Here is a 15452-nt window from a genome sequence, read left to right as displayed (position 1 = left end):
TCAGTAATTTTTGTGATGCATTAATTTCAACTAAATAGTTTTCACAAAAAGTAAAAAAATCTTGTATTTTGAATTCTGATTACATTTTCAACAATCCCAATAATAAATGCACCCATCATTTCTGAATTTACCAGTACTTCGAAAAAAACTTGTTCAAGTTAATTAATTATAAAAGTTAAATAGGTTTCTACAAAAAAATAAAAACTTATAAAAACATTGTGTTTGTTTACAGAAGACAAGTATACTGACAGAATTAGGACGTGAAAAAGAATGGATCATGGAGCAAATGTCAGGGGCAAAATCATCTACAAATGAAGAGGTAAAAATTTAAATAACTTTATCTAACAAAAATAACAACTAAACAATTAATTTAAACTTAATTATAACTGCGTTAGTATAAATATGTATTTAAATGAAATATGTTATCAGGCAGATTTCTTGTAATGGTAAATAGATATGCAAACTTAATGAAAATTAGGTTATTGCCTTCATAGAAATTACCTTTTCCACCAAACTTATTCTATGCTTGGAGAATGGCTGTATTAAATGATTGAAAACCTAAATAAAAAAGGGATATATATATATATATAAGATTCCCTCCTTTTTTCAGAAACACACAGAAAGAGAAGAGGCTGCAATAGAAGAGCAGATTATTCCACAAACTAAACATACTGAGGAGTCTTCTTACCATAGGACATACACATCATATAACAAGACTGAAGAAACAGTCACAAAAGAGGAACCAGTTTTACAACAGATCTCCCCATCATATGAAAAGATAGAGGAAGAAAAACCTACAATAAGAGTTCAAAGGTCAAGACCACCAGAAGAGGGTAAATGTTATTTAAGGGTTTTTTTGTGTTTTAGATATAAGTTAAGAATTATATTTGGAATACAAAACACCTCTTTCATAGCTGTAATGAAATAAATAAACAAATTCTGACAAGATCTGGTTTGATTTCATTTTTATTGGTATCACGTTGTCGTCGTCGTCGAAGACATTTGGTTTCTGGACAATAAGTTTAGTTTAAGTGTATGGATCTCTATGAAATTTAACCAAAAGGTTCAATTCCAGAAAAGGAAGGTTGGGATTGTTTTTGGGGGTGATGGTCCCAACCGTTTAGGAATTAGGGGCAGAAAAGGGGCCAAAACAAGCATTTTTATACGCCCGTTTATGGGACGTATTATGGTATACTGTTGTCTTTCTGTCTGTCCATCCGTCTGTCCGTCCGTCGTCAACATGTCGGACATTAACTCAAAAACGCTTTACCCAATTTGCATAAAACTGTAGTGAATTGTATATATCTATTGACGTGAGCTCCCTTTCGTTTTTCATAAATTTTAGATTTTACATTTCCGAGAAATGGGGTTGTTTCAGGACAATAAGTTGTGTATAAGTACTTTGATTGCTCTGAAATTGTACCACAAAATTTAATAACACAAGTAGAAGGTTGGGATTCATTTTGGGGGTAATTGCCCAAACCGTTCAGGAATTAGGGGCCAAAAAGGGTCTAAAACAAGCATTTTTCTAGTTTTCAGACAATAACTTGTTTTAAGGTGTATGGATGTCTCTTAATTTGTACCACATTTTACAAAAGAAAATTTCTTCAAAATTAATTTTTAAGAGGGGGGTAAAAAAAAAAAATTTTTTTTTTGGGGGGGGGGGGGGGGGGGGGGGGTGGCAATTGATTTTCCTCAAAACAAAAATTCTCTTCAAATAATATTTTTTTTGGAGGGGGGATAAACAAATATTTTTTTTTGGGGGGGGGGGATTTTTATCCCCTCAAGATTTAAGAAATTGTCAATTTCCCAAAGAAAAAAATTGGGGGTCACAATTTATTTTGCTAATTCTTTGTATATAGTCTGAAAACAGATTTACTAAGTATTGCGCAACAGCACAGTGTATTGCACAACAGCAAGAAATCTTCAATTGAATATAAATTCAAATCATACAACCAATTTCAAGTTCTTTGACACATTTATTCTGTGTCAGAAATCTATAATGTGTCAAATATTTAATAACAATCTAAATTCAAACCTGTATCAAGCTTGAATATTGTGTCCATTTTTGCCCCAACTGTTCAGGGTTGGACCTCTGCGGAGTGAATTTGACATAAAAATATTAAAATCCTAGAAGATCCATAGAATTCAATTCTCCCAATCTAATTTTCAGTCCTTATATATTGATCTGTATTGCATCTTTTCATTGCTATTTGTATAGCTGACCACATACAAAACTCTAAATGAGAAATGCTAAGTGTCCAATAATAAGTGCCATACTTCTTAAAGCTTGGTGTAAACCAAACCTGTGTTGGATCATTTGTTTACATCACAAACGAAAATACCGATGTTTCATGATTACAATTTTTTTTATTTTATAGTATTTCGCAAATTTTTTTGCCATCAATATTTAAAAAATCAGTTAACCATTGATTAATATTTTTCAGATACTTCTCGGAGAATTAGAGAAATTCCTGTTACCAGAACAACAAAGCCTGAAGTGAACCACATAGAACTTCCTGTACATACAAATCATAGAGAAGATAGAAATGATGATCTTAGTCCCAGCCAATCATCTGGTGGCTTTGGTCCACCAGAAATTCTGCGAAGATGGCAAAGACCTCGTCCACGGTCAGAATATTCTAGTAGCAGTAGTATTAATAATGATGACAAAAGATTAAGTGCTGCCTCTTTAGATTCTACTGCATCTTCTCCCCGATTTCCTGAAGATGATATTGCACAGGTTGGTGTAACAATATTATCAATAATTTCTCTTTTCAAACTTTGGCAATAAGGAGTAAGAGCAAAGCTGGTCGGCTCGGAGTCAGAATAATGTGTCCAAGTAAGGTGACCTGTCTTCCTGTGGACTGTCACCTTGCAAAATAGCAATGTTTTAAAATCTGGCTCAAATGTGTTGGTCTAGTACAAAGCAGGGTAAATATTCATATTACATTAACATGTTCTCCTCCTGAATATGCATATTAACTTGCCACTGGACGTTAAGCAGCCATCCATCATCATCATCATCATCGTCATCTTTTCAAACTTTGATGATAAACCACTAAGAATAAAAAAGTTATTTGTAATTGGTCCAAGGACACAGTTATCGTCCTTTGGTTTTTGTTGTCTACGAATATAGTCCCTAGTGTGAACAGTATATAACTTGCATTTTTTTCTGATACACTTTCCCAATTTATTTCTTGATATTTTATGCATGAAATATTAAGTAAGGGGATGAAATTACATGTTAAAAAAATGTGGGTGCTGAATCTTTATGTTAAGTAGTGATTTGGTCCAGTTAAAAAAGGTCAAAAATTAGAATGTCTGAAGCTGTCAAACTGAATTTTAGCCCCCCTTAACACAGAATTGTCAATATTTTGAGTTAGAGCTGGTAGAAGTTTCTATAATTTTGATATTATTTGTATCAATAGTAGTACGCTACACTGTAAAAATCTTTTTGAGATAGAGCAGGTGCGAATTTTTTAATTTGAATTTATTGTCTAAAAGAAATGCACTACGAAATAACTGTGTTCTCGGGCCAATTGGTTCAGTTCATTAGCTATTTGAATACTCTAAATTAAGAAATTATTGCGTGTTTTTATTTTAAATGTAAAAAATGAGATAGTATCAGGTTTCACAATAATAAAAACTTGCATTCATAACTTCAGTAGTGATTTACCTTCATAAATTTTTTTCAATCACATTAGTTAGATCACGTTAGTTAGATCACGTTAGTTAGATCACGTTAGTTAGATCACATTAGTTAGATCACATTAGTTAGATCACATTAGTTAGATCACATTAGTTAGATCACATATTTTTACAAGTTATCTGTGATTAGCTATAATAAATGCACACATTAATTCCTGAATTTACAGTATATAACAGTTGTATATCATGGATAACAGTCAAAGGGAGATAATTAGAATTTGCAAAAATTTGAAAAATGTGAGGTCTTAGAGTATTAACAGGAATGTTAAAGTTAATTACAAGTTTAAAGTAATTTTAGGCTTCAAGAGAGCATGATTTGTAAACAATTAAGACATCAGTTGATGATATAAATTAATTTCAGAATCATATAAATGGTGGTAAACCCCATGCAGTAGTTGGTCAGCCTGTCATATTAGAATTTACACAAGAACCTTCAATGCAGACTTTCAATATGTCTGCCCCTTCTCAGACCACCAATGCCTCTGGTTCATCACTGGTCATAGACCCCAGAAACAGAGTTGATGAAAGGTATGTGAACATTCATATATGTTTGTATTTATTATTCAGATAGAACCATAACTCTACAAATTGCTTTCTGCCAATATTTCTTACAATCACTCCCCAAAGTCAAACTCAGTCTAATTACAAATATAATCAGTAATCCATAAGTAAAAAATATGACATTTATGCACAATTTTTTATGGACTGAAACTTTACAAATGTAATGTCTCCTTGTATAGAGTCTATTCTTTATTTTCAAAGCTAATGGATCACCCCTCTAAGTAAAAGACCTCCGAAATTCTGAATTATCAACCTAACTAATACATATTTGTTTCTCTATTTATTTGTAGTGATATAAGTCTTCCACAGTACAACTTCCATTTCAACATTGGAGACAACAAGAATTCCAAAGGTAACTCTAATAGTTAATAAAATTGAGAATGGAAATGGGGAATGTGTCAAAGAGACAACAACCCGACCATAGAGCAGACAAGTTTAGTTTTGTCATAAAACTTAAAAACCAGTAAAATTAAAAGTAGACATCATGCATGGATATTGTTTTATAAATTGAAAGAATATGCTATAATCGTTATGCAAATAGCTAAATGTCTTTTGTACATATTCATTTGATTGAAACATAACTCACAGAATTTATTAGATATAGCAATTGCTCACACTCTAAAACACTGTTTTTGTGTCATTTAAAAAAAAAGTCATCATTGAATAGGATTGCAGACTTGAAAAGAAAAGAAAGAAATATATATATAAATGATTTGTTGATTCAATCATCACCTCTGTACCAATTGGAGAATTAAGATTAGACAAAACCGGCCAAGTCCCACTGATTTTTAGCTCAATTCATTGAATAATAATTATCTAAATTTCAAATAGAAAAAGACCAGTTACAATATGACCTTGAAGCTGAAAGGGAGAGAATTAGGCAGGAAGAAAAGGAAAGGATGGAATACGAAAGGAGACAATGGGAGGAAGAAGAACAAAGAAGATTCCAAGAGAAAGAGGCACAATTGAGGGAGGAAGAGGTAAATGTTGATTTGTAATTACAGGGAATTCTTTTGTACCTGTCTTTTGTCTATATGAATAGTAGGACAACACATTAACCGATCTCATGTCAAGACAATGTGTTGTGTATTGCAACAATGTAACTGCAAGAATACATTTCAACTTTCCCAATTGTTTAAATAATGGATTAAGAATTGAATGCTTCTTTTGGTAATTTTATTGAAGTGTAAAAGCTCTGTCCGATCACATTTTATATGAAGCACGGGAGCATTACATACAAAACATTTTGCATGATCCACCCTTTACAACCCTATAGAAGGATTCATTTATAAAATTACATTTTTATGCTACAGCCATCAAATTAATAGTTATTTCAAATTTTTAGTTTGTTTTTATACATTGTCATGGGTAGCACATGCTGTCATGAATATTTCATTTTATTGGGAAATAAAATTTAATTTTGGAATGTCTGGATTGTTAAGGATTCTTGTAAAACATGCATGTTATGCAATTATTTAAGTATATCCATAACATAATAAATAAATGCATCCAAATTAGCATAAAGCACCTGGTCCTCTATTCGATCATAGCTTTGTACTTGTAAAATGTAATAATTACTGAAATGTTCACTTGTTATATGAACTTTCTTATGATAAATAATTTTCAACAATTCTATGAGGTTAAAGGATTACACTGGCAAAAAATACATGGGGTGGATAAATATAACTATTGAATGTCACTAGATATCTCAAATGAAGTGTATTTGTCACATAACCAGTTATCAGGTTTGAAGATTGCACTGTTTATTTGTAAGAAATATGATGAAATGAAGTATTTTCTAAATCAATTTATAAGCATTACACTACATGAGTAAGACTATGACCTTCAGAAATAGACAAGTGCCCTAAGCCTATGACAAGCTGTAAATTGTTCCTAGTCTAGACCAAAACACAATATTGAAAAATTTACATGGTTTTCTGGCTTTATTTCAAGTTGCTTATACATGATATCTATTGTATAGAATACCTGAACCTCAAGCAACCAGATGTACACAGATTGAAGAATAAATCTGACTATAAAATTTGTATTCATTATTTTACAGGAGAAACTTCAAAGAGAAAAGCAAAGAATTGAGGAAATGAAAGCATCTATGGAACGTGAAAAGATGGAATTAAGTAAACAGCAAAATGATAACAGGAATAGTGACCAATATAATAATTATGGTGATAATAAATATGGAAGTGATAGATATTCAAGGACAAGGCCAGAAAATCATCACTTTTCTGCCTATGCTAATTCAAATTCCACACCAAGAACATTAGATACTTCTTCCTCATGGAGATCTAGTCAGCCAAAAGAGGAACCACAGCAACGAGAAAATTTGTCAAGAGAGGATATGTTGGTAATGAATAGGACGGCAAAGCCTTTCAGTAGGCGGCCTGAAAATGAACAGTCAAATAATGCAAATGATAATCATGTTCAAAGAGACACTTTATCTAAAGAGGATATACATGGTCTAAACTATGCTCCAAAACCAAAAATTCGCAGTTCACAAGACTGGATACAAAATAGTGATAGTGGAAGTAAACATTCTTCAAGATCTGAAAGCCCAAATGAACATTGGTTAATAGAAGAGGCTGAAAGACGGAGAAAGTCAGGTCATGCTCCTGGCTATCAACCAGGACCAATTCAACCAAAGAGTGATAATTTATCTAATCGTTGGCAGAATGACAGACATGGTCAGCCACCTCGGTCACTGTCCCCTCAGAACACGAGGAGTTATGAAGTTAAACAGTTTAGTGCTAAATCTCAGAACAAATTGAATCAGACTCTTCCAGCAAATTTTAATATTGGAAATATCAAACCAAAACCGATGCCTCCTGTACCACCGAAGCCAGGTCGTAACTCTAACAGCAATTTCTCATCATCAACTAGAACCTCACCTAACATATCATCACCCACGTCACCTTCATCACCCAAAAGTCATGCTGAACAGGTTGTAGCAGTCAGTGGTAAACAGCTTTGTTCACACTGTAGTGAAGAGCTCGGTAGGTTGGAATATATATATGTTTATTATTGATGGAATACCAAATGTATTTGTGAATACGCTAAATAAGGTTACTGTGTATTTTTATTGTATCTTATGTAATTTATGTCATATTGAACCTGGGCTCTAGGTCATAAAAATTTACTTGGTACTCGGAGTACAAAATTTGTGTTTGAAACACCAAAACCAGTATTTGGAATAGTGAATCTAGTCTGAAAAATGTTTTTATGAATTATCTCCCTTAAAATTTGAACAAAATATGACTACAACATGTCAATTTATTAAATGCATATGATTTTTGCTGATTTAAAATATTTCTTTTTTCAAGTCAAATAGCTGTCAATGTACAACAAAGCCAAAGCATTCATATTTTTGCAGCAACCATAAAAATTTTTGCAACATAATGTTAATAATGACCACAAATTATGAAAAAGAACTTTGAAAAAAAAGATATTTACCATATTATCATAAAAATACAAAAACATATACCTGTTTGAATGTGAAAAAATCCACTGTAAATTTTCACTCAAATTTGTATTGAGTTTGGCTATGAACTTGAAAAAATATGTTGTATCATTAATCAGAAACTGACTTAAATTTTGATTTAATTGGATTTTTGCATACTTTAATGATATTTTTAAAGATCATGTTGTTTGAATTCAATAAGGTGATATTTTTGATAATACTAAAATATGCAAGAACAAACATAATAATTATTTAACACAATAACAATTTGTACTAGATTTGCATTAATTAGTGTCATCTTATTGTCATTTATTGAAGATTGACCATAATAAATGCACACATTGAATTTGGAATTTACGGTAATTCATATTGTACATTTGCAGGTTTTGGAGCAGCCATGGTGATAGAGTCTCTAGGGTTATACTACCATGTACAGTGTTTTAGATGTTGTGTATGTCACTCGACCCTTGGTAATGGAGTACAAGGGGCTGATGTGAGAGTTAGGGTCAACAAATTACATTGTCGCAATTGTTATAGTAATGATGAAGGTAAGATCTTAAGTCAGCCATGATAAATCATGGCATAGAATTATGGGTTTGAAATTGCATATTATGTTATAATAGATCATTGATAGTCTTTCAAAATGAGAGGGTGTTTCTCACCTACAATCTCATGGAGGGGTCATAGTCCTGAGATGAGGTGTAGCCAAGAAACATTCTAGAGTTTGAAAGACCATAGATAAATTAAAATGTATCACTATTTTCCTAGACAACTATGTCAATGACATAGACTTATTATGTCATACATTCTCTATTTTCTTGACTGAGAAAATTCCATATCACTTAAGTAGTCTTATATAAAAAAATTCATCAAACAGAAAGATCAAAGGAAAATTTGAGAAAATAGAGATATTTAATCTTTACTGATAGGATCAAAATGAGGTTTAATATGTAGGACTGATAAGGTCAAAATGAAGTTTAATATGTAGGAAAGATGATTAAACTGTTAAAAAACTTAATTGAATTGGCACAAAATAGCTCTGGTATGATTTGCTGTGGGAGGACAAGCATGGTTTTTACATGCTCTACCGTAATTGAATTAAATGAGATGTGGGTAATATGTCAATGAGACAGATACCTAATAATGCAATAAACCAAGACATCATTAGGTTAGAATAAAGTGCTTAGTGATAGACATTACTTCAAGTTTAAGGTAGTTAAGAGCCTATGTCAAATGTTAATGAATTCAATCAAGATTTCCAAAGATTGTCAACACTAAATTCCTAAATGGACAAAATTCTAAAAGAAATGATTACAACCAGTGATGAGGCTCCTGAATTGGGCTACTGTCGATTCACTATTCTTGGTTTGCCAATTTGGTGGAAAATTAATAGATATTTGTGTAAACCACATATTTATATGTTCAATGAAGCATGATTTTGTTATAAAGTTGTATGCATATATAGGCAAAACATAAAAATCAAATATCCATGAAAAATTCAAGTTTCTCAAACAAAAAAAATTGGTACCCAAGAAAATGAATGAATCCACAGTATTATGTGGGTACAAATTTCTGAAGATTGAGTAAAAGTTTTGTTTTCATGGAAACATAGTTTCATGGCTCTTACACATTCTTCATACACATTTTTTTTAAGGGGGGGGGGATTTATGTTTGAGCTGCGTCGGATAGAAACCGACCTTATGCAAGTGAACATATACATGTAAATGTATAAGACTGATTTTAATTTTGGTCTGTTTTGTAGGGTTCTTATAACAACTGAATTTTCAAACAGTTACAAGATATGCATAGAGATTTTTCAACCCAAAATAGGATAATAGATGTATTGATATTCATTTGCATAAGGTCTATTTCTATCCGATGCAGCTCATTTTTTTAACACTTAATTTCATTGTTCAACTTTACCAACAAAATCATGGAATTCTACGAAAAATAATATTCCATGAATAATAATCAAAATTTTGTTGCTATTTATGTTAATTTTATTTAAAAGTATGTAGAAATGAGCATTTATCTTACTATATAAACTTGTAATTCATTCATCTGCATAAATAGATGTTAGCAAAATTGAGATTAGGGTTAGGTTTTACATGTACAAGTATAAATGAAATTTCATTTAGTATATCTGTAAAAAACTGTATTACAATTAGTCTGTCATTGAGGAGACTGATATCCAATTTTGTATTTTTTATATCAATTTTTTCTTATATTTTTCAGCTGGATTGAAATTTAGCAAAGTTTGATAGAAAACAGCATATAACCATGACAACTGCATTTGAAAAAAATATGATAAATCATATATATATGTAATATGATAAATCATATTTATATGTTATTGGACATAGTCAACATAGATTCATAAAAATGTTTCTTCCAAGGGTCAGTAGAAGCTATAGGATTATTCCTGTGGATAAATTAGAATGAATGTTCAGGCCAAGTTGGAGTCATGTGATATCACCAGTAGTTGTTGATCACGCTGTAAAAACGCAACAAATCAGACATATTTAAGAACAAAAATTAGAGGACAAAAACGACATTCTGCTATTTATACTGATGACAGCTTCTATGCTATTCTGAAAAAGTATACTTATACAAAACATAAATTAGACATCAATTTAAATAAAAACAATTTGTTACATATAATATAAAATGCCATTTGATAAGATGACAACAAAACATATATATCTAGATCTGAGAGTTGCATATTTAATGACATTATCAAAGAAGGGATTCAGAATATAATATATTTAAACTCCCTGTTTCTCAATGGTGATATTCACTGATTGATAGCAACCCACACGTAATCTGATCAATAGTATTTTATAAGTAATGTTAGTTCACATACTCTTATAATCTGTGGGTCCATACCCCACTAAGCTTCATTTCATTGCTTTGTCATAAATTAACTAGTAATTAAACAGGAGTTTAGTTTATTTTGAAATCCAGAAATTTCCCCAGACTTTGTAGATGTGATTGCATTTTTTTTATAAAGGAATCTTGGGTAAATCATGTTATTACAGAAACATAAATTATGGCAAAATTTATATCTTTAAATTAAAATAACAATTGAAAAAAAATAGTGAATGTTCTGCACTGTGGTAAAAAAAAGAACTTCATAATTTTTTTTTTAAAATGGCTATATCATATATATGTGTTAACTAATAGAAAGAAAACAGGATAAATATATAAATAGTTATTTGATATAGATTTATAAATAGAGATAACAAAATCATTACTTTACAAGGGTCAGTTCATGCTTCATTTCCTGTGAAATATTTCAGATTGTTATAAATATGGATGCAATAAAAATTGTATGTGCCTTCATCTTTATCATTGAAATTGTTTGTTTTGTGTTTAATTGATGACTTTTTGTGTTTGAACTGATGAAATGTTGGATGTTAATTAAGTGAAAACACAGCGTTATGTAAAAATATATAATCAAATATGTGTTATGTCCAATTTAGTGACTGTAGGTGCATATATATATATAAAAGTGTCAAATGAAACTCTTGTTAGCTGTGATCAAAAGTGAGATGTGAATTTTTTTTACACAAACTGTATAATTCTGTAAAATGTTTTAGTATATATCAATATATTCATGATTGTGTCTCCATTTTAACTCCCTTCTACATAGAGTCAATTTTATAAGTAGCATTGTATGTATATTTAATTGTACTAAAATAACATTCCTTTTAATATATATTGTTTAAATGGGAAGCTGCAATCCACTTTGTGTCCATATATTTGATGTCTGTGCAAATGAATGATTGTGTGTAACGATTGTTTTTAATTGAGTTCAAAGCTGTAGGAAATTTGTTTTTTAGAATATATTTTTCTTATTAAATATAAGTGCTTATGTCTTGGATGATAGTTTGCAAGAGAAAGGGAAATGTGATTTTGGGGTCTTAGAACAAAAATAATTTGTTATTGAACAAATGCAATGTTAGGGTTTTGGCTCTATAAATCAATATATGTTTGTTTTCTTAATCATGATATATGGATTGGTATTGAAAAAGAATATATAAAATCCAATTTCTGTCCTCAATGATCATTGGTAAATAGACTAAATACGATGCAAAATTACTTGTTACAACATATTAGTCTCTTTATAGTAACAAGATTTCAAAATGAAAATAAAAAGAAGTAAAAAACTGTGCAGTTGCTAAATTTCTAAAATAGTTTTGCTCTTTTTATGAAGTAAACATAGGAGTTTTTAAGTAAAATTTATTGACTTAGTATACAGTTTTAATGAACTATATCAAGGTGACATTAGTTGTTTCAAAGAGTTGTATGAGCGATTGGAAGTTAACAAGGTGTTATGAGTGAGAAATGAATGATGATATGTCTGTATGTATATCGAAATATCTGTGAGAGTTTGCAACATAAATGTACAGTTCAAATAGTGACAAATTGCTATTAAGGTTTTGCAGTATAGTTCACATAGAATATGTATCCATGACATTGTAATTAGAGGTGTTATATATATGAGAAACTATGACAGTGGTCAGGAACTAACTTATTTTGTTATGACCAACAAGAATTTGCTACATTTAAGAAATTATTATTTTGTTGCTTAAAGGTGATAAATCCTCATTATTGAAAAAAATGGGTTCATTATATAGGTTATTACTTAATTTGATTTTTCATTTGTTAGGATGACATCCATATCACAACAAACTATAGTTGTATGCTATTTCAGTCAAATTTAGAAATGAAATATACTACAGTATTTAGCTAAGTTGTTGGAATAGAATTTCAAAGTTTCTTGTAGAAATTTTATCCATTTTTCTCATTTATCGTTTGTTCCTGTAGAATCAGGATGTCATTGTCTCTGAATCTTGATTTTTTGAAAGAATATACAATTTACTGATCTGATTTTATAAAACTGGAATATCTGTAATTGCACTGGATTTGAACATTGAAATATAAATATTATTTGAAGTTAAATGAAACAGAATGTAGACATTGTTGTATCATCTATCAGTTTTTAAAATTCAGTGCTTCGTTTAGTTAATTATCTCAAAGAACACTTCTGTAAGCATTCAGGAGTATACATTTATTTTGGATTGTATACAATGTACCAGAATCTGGAATCACTACTGGTCATTAAACATATTAGTGGAAGTTTTCCTTTAAAATATCAAGATCGCTTTATATATCATGCATTGCCATAGAACAATTTATGTATTGGCTTATTTATTATTAATATAAATATTGTTATAATTAATTACAATCAGAAGCTTGCTGACATAGTGCAGCAATAAATATTGCAAATAATATCAAATACATTTTATGTATGAATAATAATAAAATGTATAAACAAAGTATTCAGTTTGTCTCTATATAAATATAATAAGATGTGGTATGAGTGCCAATGAGACAACTCTCCATCCAAGTCACTATTTGTAAAATAAAACCATTATAGGTCAAAGTACGGCCTTCAACACGGAGCTTTGGCTCACACCGAAAACAGCAAGCTATAAAGGGCCCCAAAAATGACTAGTGTAAAACCATTCAAACAGGAAAACCAACGGTCTAATCTATATTAAAAAACGAGAAACGAGAAACTCTTATGAACCACATCAACAAACGACAAACACTGAACATCAGGTTCCTGACTTAGGACAGATGCAAACAAATGCAGCAGCTTTAAACGTTTCAATAGGCACCAACCTTCACCCTACCTGAAACAATAGTGGAACATCACAACATCATCACCAACAATTACAGTCCAGTGCATACTCAACATTAAGTTTACCGAGTAACAGATTTCTAATGCAAGTGTAGGTGGTGAGTTTTTTGCAACAAAGTAAATTATACATTTTTTCAGTGCATCCATTATGTGCTTTATCTCTATGTTATTTCCATGTTTCAAAAACAGAATTTCTTAAAAAAAAATGAAAATGCTTAAAATAAGAATTGAGCAAATCCATGGAATAAAGTGTATTTTAATAGTATGAAAGAACTATCTGAGTAAATTGTTCTTTTGAGCCAATTTTAGCTCTTTAGACTTAAATTGATATATCTTACTAGTTTATTGGGTGCTGATCCAAAAAAACAAAAATTGATGTCATGATGAAGTAAAGTGTATAAGACCTAATTATATTTTTTTTAATCCAGCCAAGGTCTGTTTCATGACTAGATTTGAAAATGCAGTTGAATTCTAACATGAAGCATGGATGTGATTCATGACGTGTAAATAACTTTCAGAAAGTATAAAATATGATTTAAATCATCATCTACTAACATTAACAACATGTTATTTGCCTTTTTAAAATGAAAAAAGGGGGAGATTAATCAGCAACTTATAAAGTTTCTGTGTAATTACTAAAGAAAAATGTATAAAATATAACTGTTTTTTTTTTCGGAAGAAGATTTTGAAGTCTTCTGAAATCCTATACTGATGGGTGTTCTTCATATAGAACCGTTTCCAGGAGTTTTACCGTTTCCCTTTCTGTGTTTTACAATTTTATAATTCCATGCCTCATCTCCACACCGATTTGTACACACGATCGGTTGCAAGTTTGTAACATAGCGTCTGTATCATTTAATGAATGACTATTATTTATTTTGAATTTATTGAACCATAAAATTAATTTTTGACTCTTCACATTGAATAATCCGCGAGGCGGATTATGTAAAATGTGAAGAGTAAAAAATTAATTTTATGGTTCAATAAATTCAAAATAAACTATTGTCATTCAGTATAAATAAATTTCTATCAAAAATAAGGCTCAAAGAGCTTTTTATATTATTTATATTAACAATAACAACGTACACACATGTTGGCGTATGAATACACAACGTCATTGTGGGCGTGTCGCCATAAAAATTGACAACATTGAAAATAAAGGTAAAACTTTTAACCAATCAGAAGACAGTAAATACACCAAATTTATTTATTTTTTTATGAAACAAAGCCAGAGAAACAAATAGATATAGGAAGATGTGGTATGAGTGCCAATGAGACAACTCTCCATCCAAGTAACAATTTATAAAAGTAAACCATTGTAGGTCAAGGTACGACCTTCAACACGGAGCATTGGCTCACACCGAACAGCAAATGCACAGTTAGGCTTCATAAAAACAATCACTTAGTAAGTTTTCTAGATTCTCATGTTTTAATGTTTTAATATCTCCCTTTTTATTAGCTTACCTGGCCCGAAGGGCCATGTGAGCCTTTCTCATCACTTTTCGTCGTCCTCCGTCAACGTCCGTTAACATTTACAAAGGTATTCTCCTCTAAAAACGAATGGATCAAACTTAACCAAACTTGCTCCAAAACTAAAAATTCGCAGTTCACAAGACTGGATTCAAAATAGTGATAGTGGAAGTAAACATTCTTCAAGATCTGAAAGCTAAAATGAACATTGGTTAATAGAAGAGGCTGAAAGACGGAGAAAGTCGGGTCACGCTCCTGGCTTTCAATCAGGACCAATTCAACCAAAGAGTGATAATTTATCTAATCGTTGGTAGTACGGCAGACATGGTCAGCCACCTCGGTCACTGTCCCCTTAGAACACGAGAAGTTTTGAAGTTAAAACAATTTAGTGCTAAATCTCAAAACAAAATGAATCAGACACTTCCAGCAAATTTTAATATTAGAAATAAACCAAAACCGATGCCTGCTGTACCACCGAAGCCAGGTCGTAGTTCTAACATCAATTTCTCATCATCAACTAGAACCTCA

The 15452-nt window shown here is 30.9% G+C and overlaps 1 protein-coding gene across 3 annotated transcripts in view; it reads left to right on the top strand.

Moving 5' to 3' along the window:
* Positions 1-15452, top strand: part of LOC127715033 (LIM domain only protein 7-like) — a 225582-nt gene that overhangs the window by 81108 nt on the left and 129022 nt on the right. The window contains exons 13-21 of one of the 3 annotated variants that reach the window (XR_007988082.1): positions 233-319; positions 611-833; positions 2448-2743; positions 4073-4239; positions 4563-4624; positions 5104-5252; positions 6335-7280; positions 8128-8292; positions 9980-11940. Coding sequence is in view for 1 of the 3 variants with exons in the window: in XM_052221051.1 (XP_052077011.1) it covers positions 233-319; positions 611-833; positions 2448-2743; positions 4073-4239; positions 4563-4624; positions 5104-5252; positions 6335-7280; positions 8128-8292; positions 9980-10005 (2121 nt within the window). In the remaining 2 variants the exon portion in view is untranslated. Of the gene's footprint in view, positions 1-232; positions 320-610; positions 834-2447; positions 2744-4072; positions 4240-4562; positions 4625-5103; positions 5253-6334; positions 7281-8127; positions 8293-9979; positions 13090-15452 lie in introns of those variants that run through there. The other 2 variants (XR_007988083.1, XM_052221051.1) reach the window with 2 other exon arrangements.

The sequence above is a fragment of the Mytilus californianus genome, unplaced genomic scaffold, assembly GCF_021869535.1.
Source record: "Mytilus californianus isolate M0D057914Y unplaced genomic scaffold, xbMytCali1.0.p SCAF_9, whole genome shotgun sequence".
Lineage (NCBI taxonomy): Eukaryota > Metazoa > Mollusca > Bivalvia > Mytilida > Mytilidae > Mytilus > Mytilus californianus.
The sequence above is the reverse complement of the archived record's forward strand: the minus strand, read 5'-3'. Positions and strand labels throughout refer to the sequence as shown.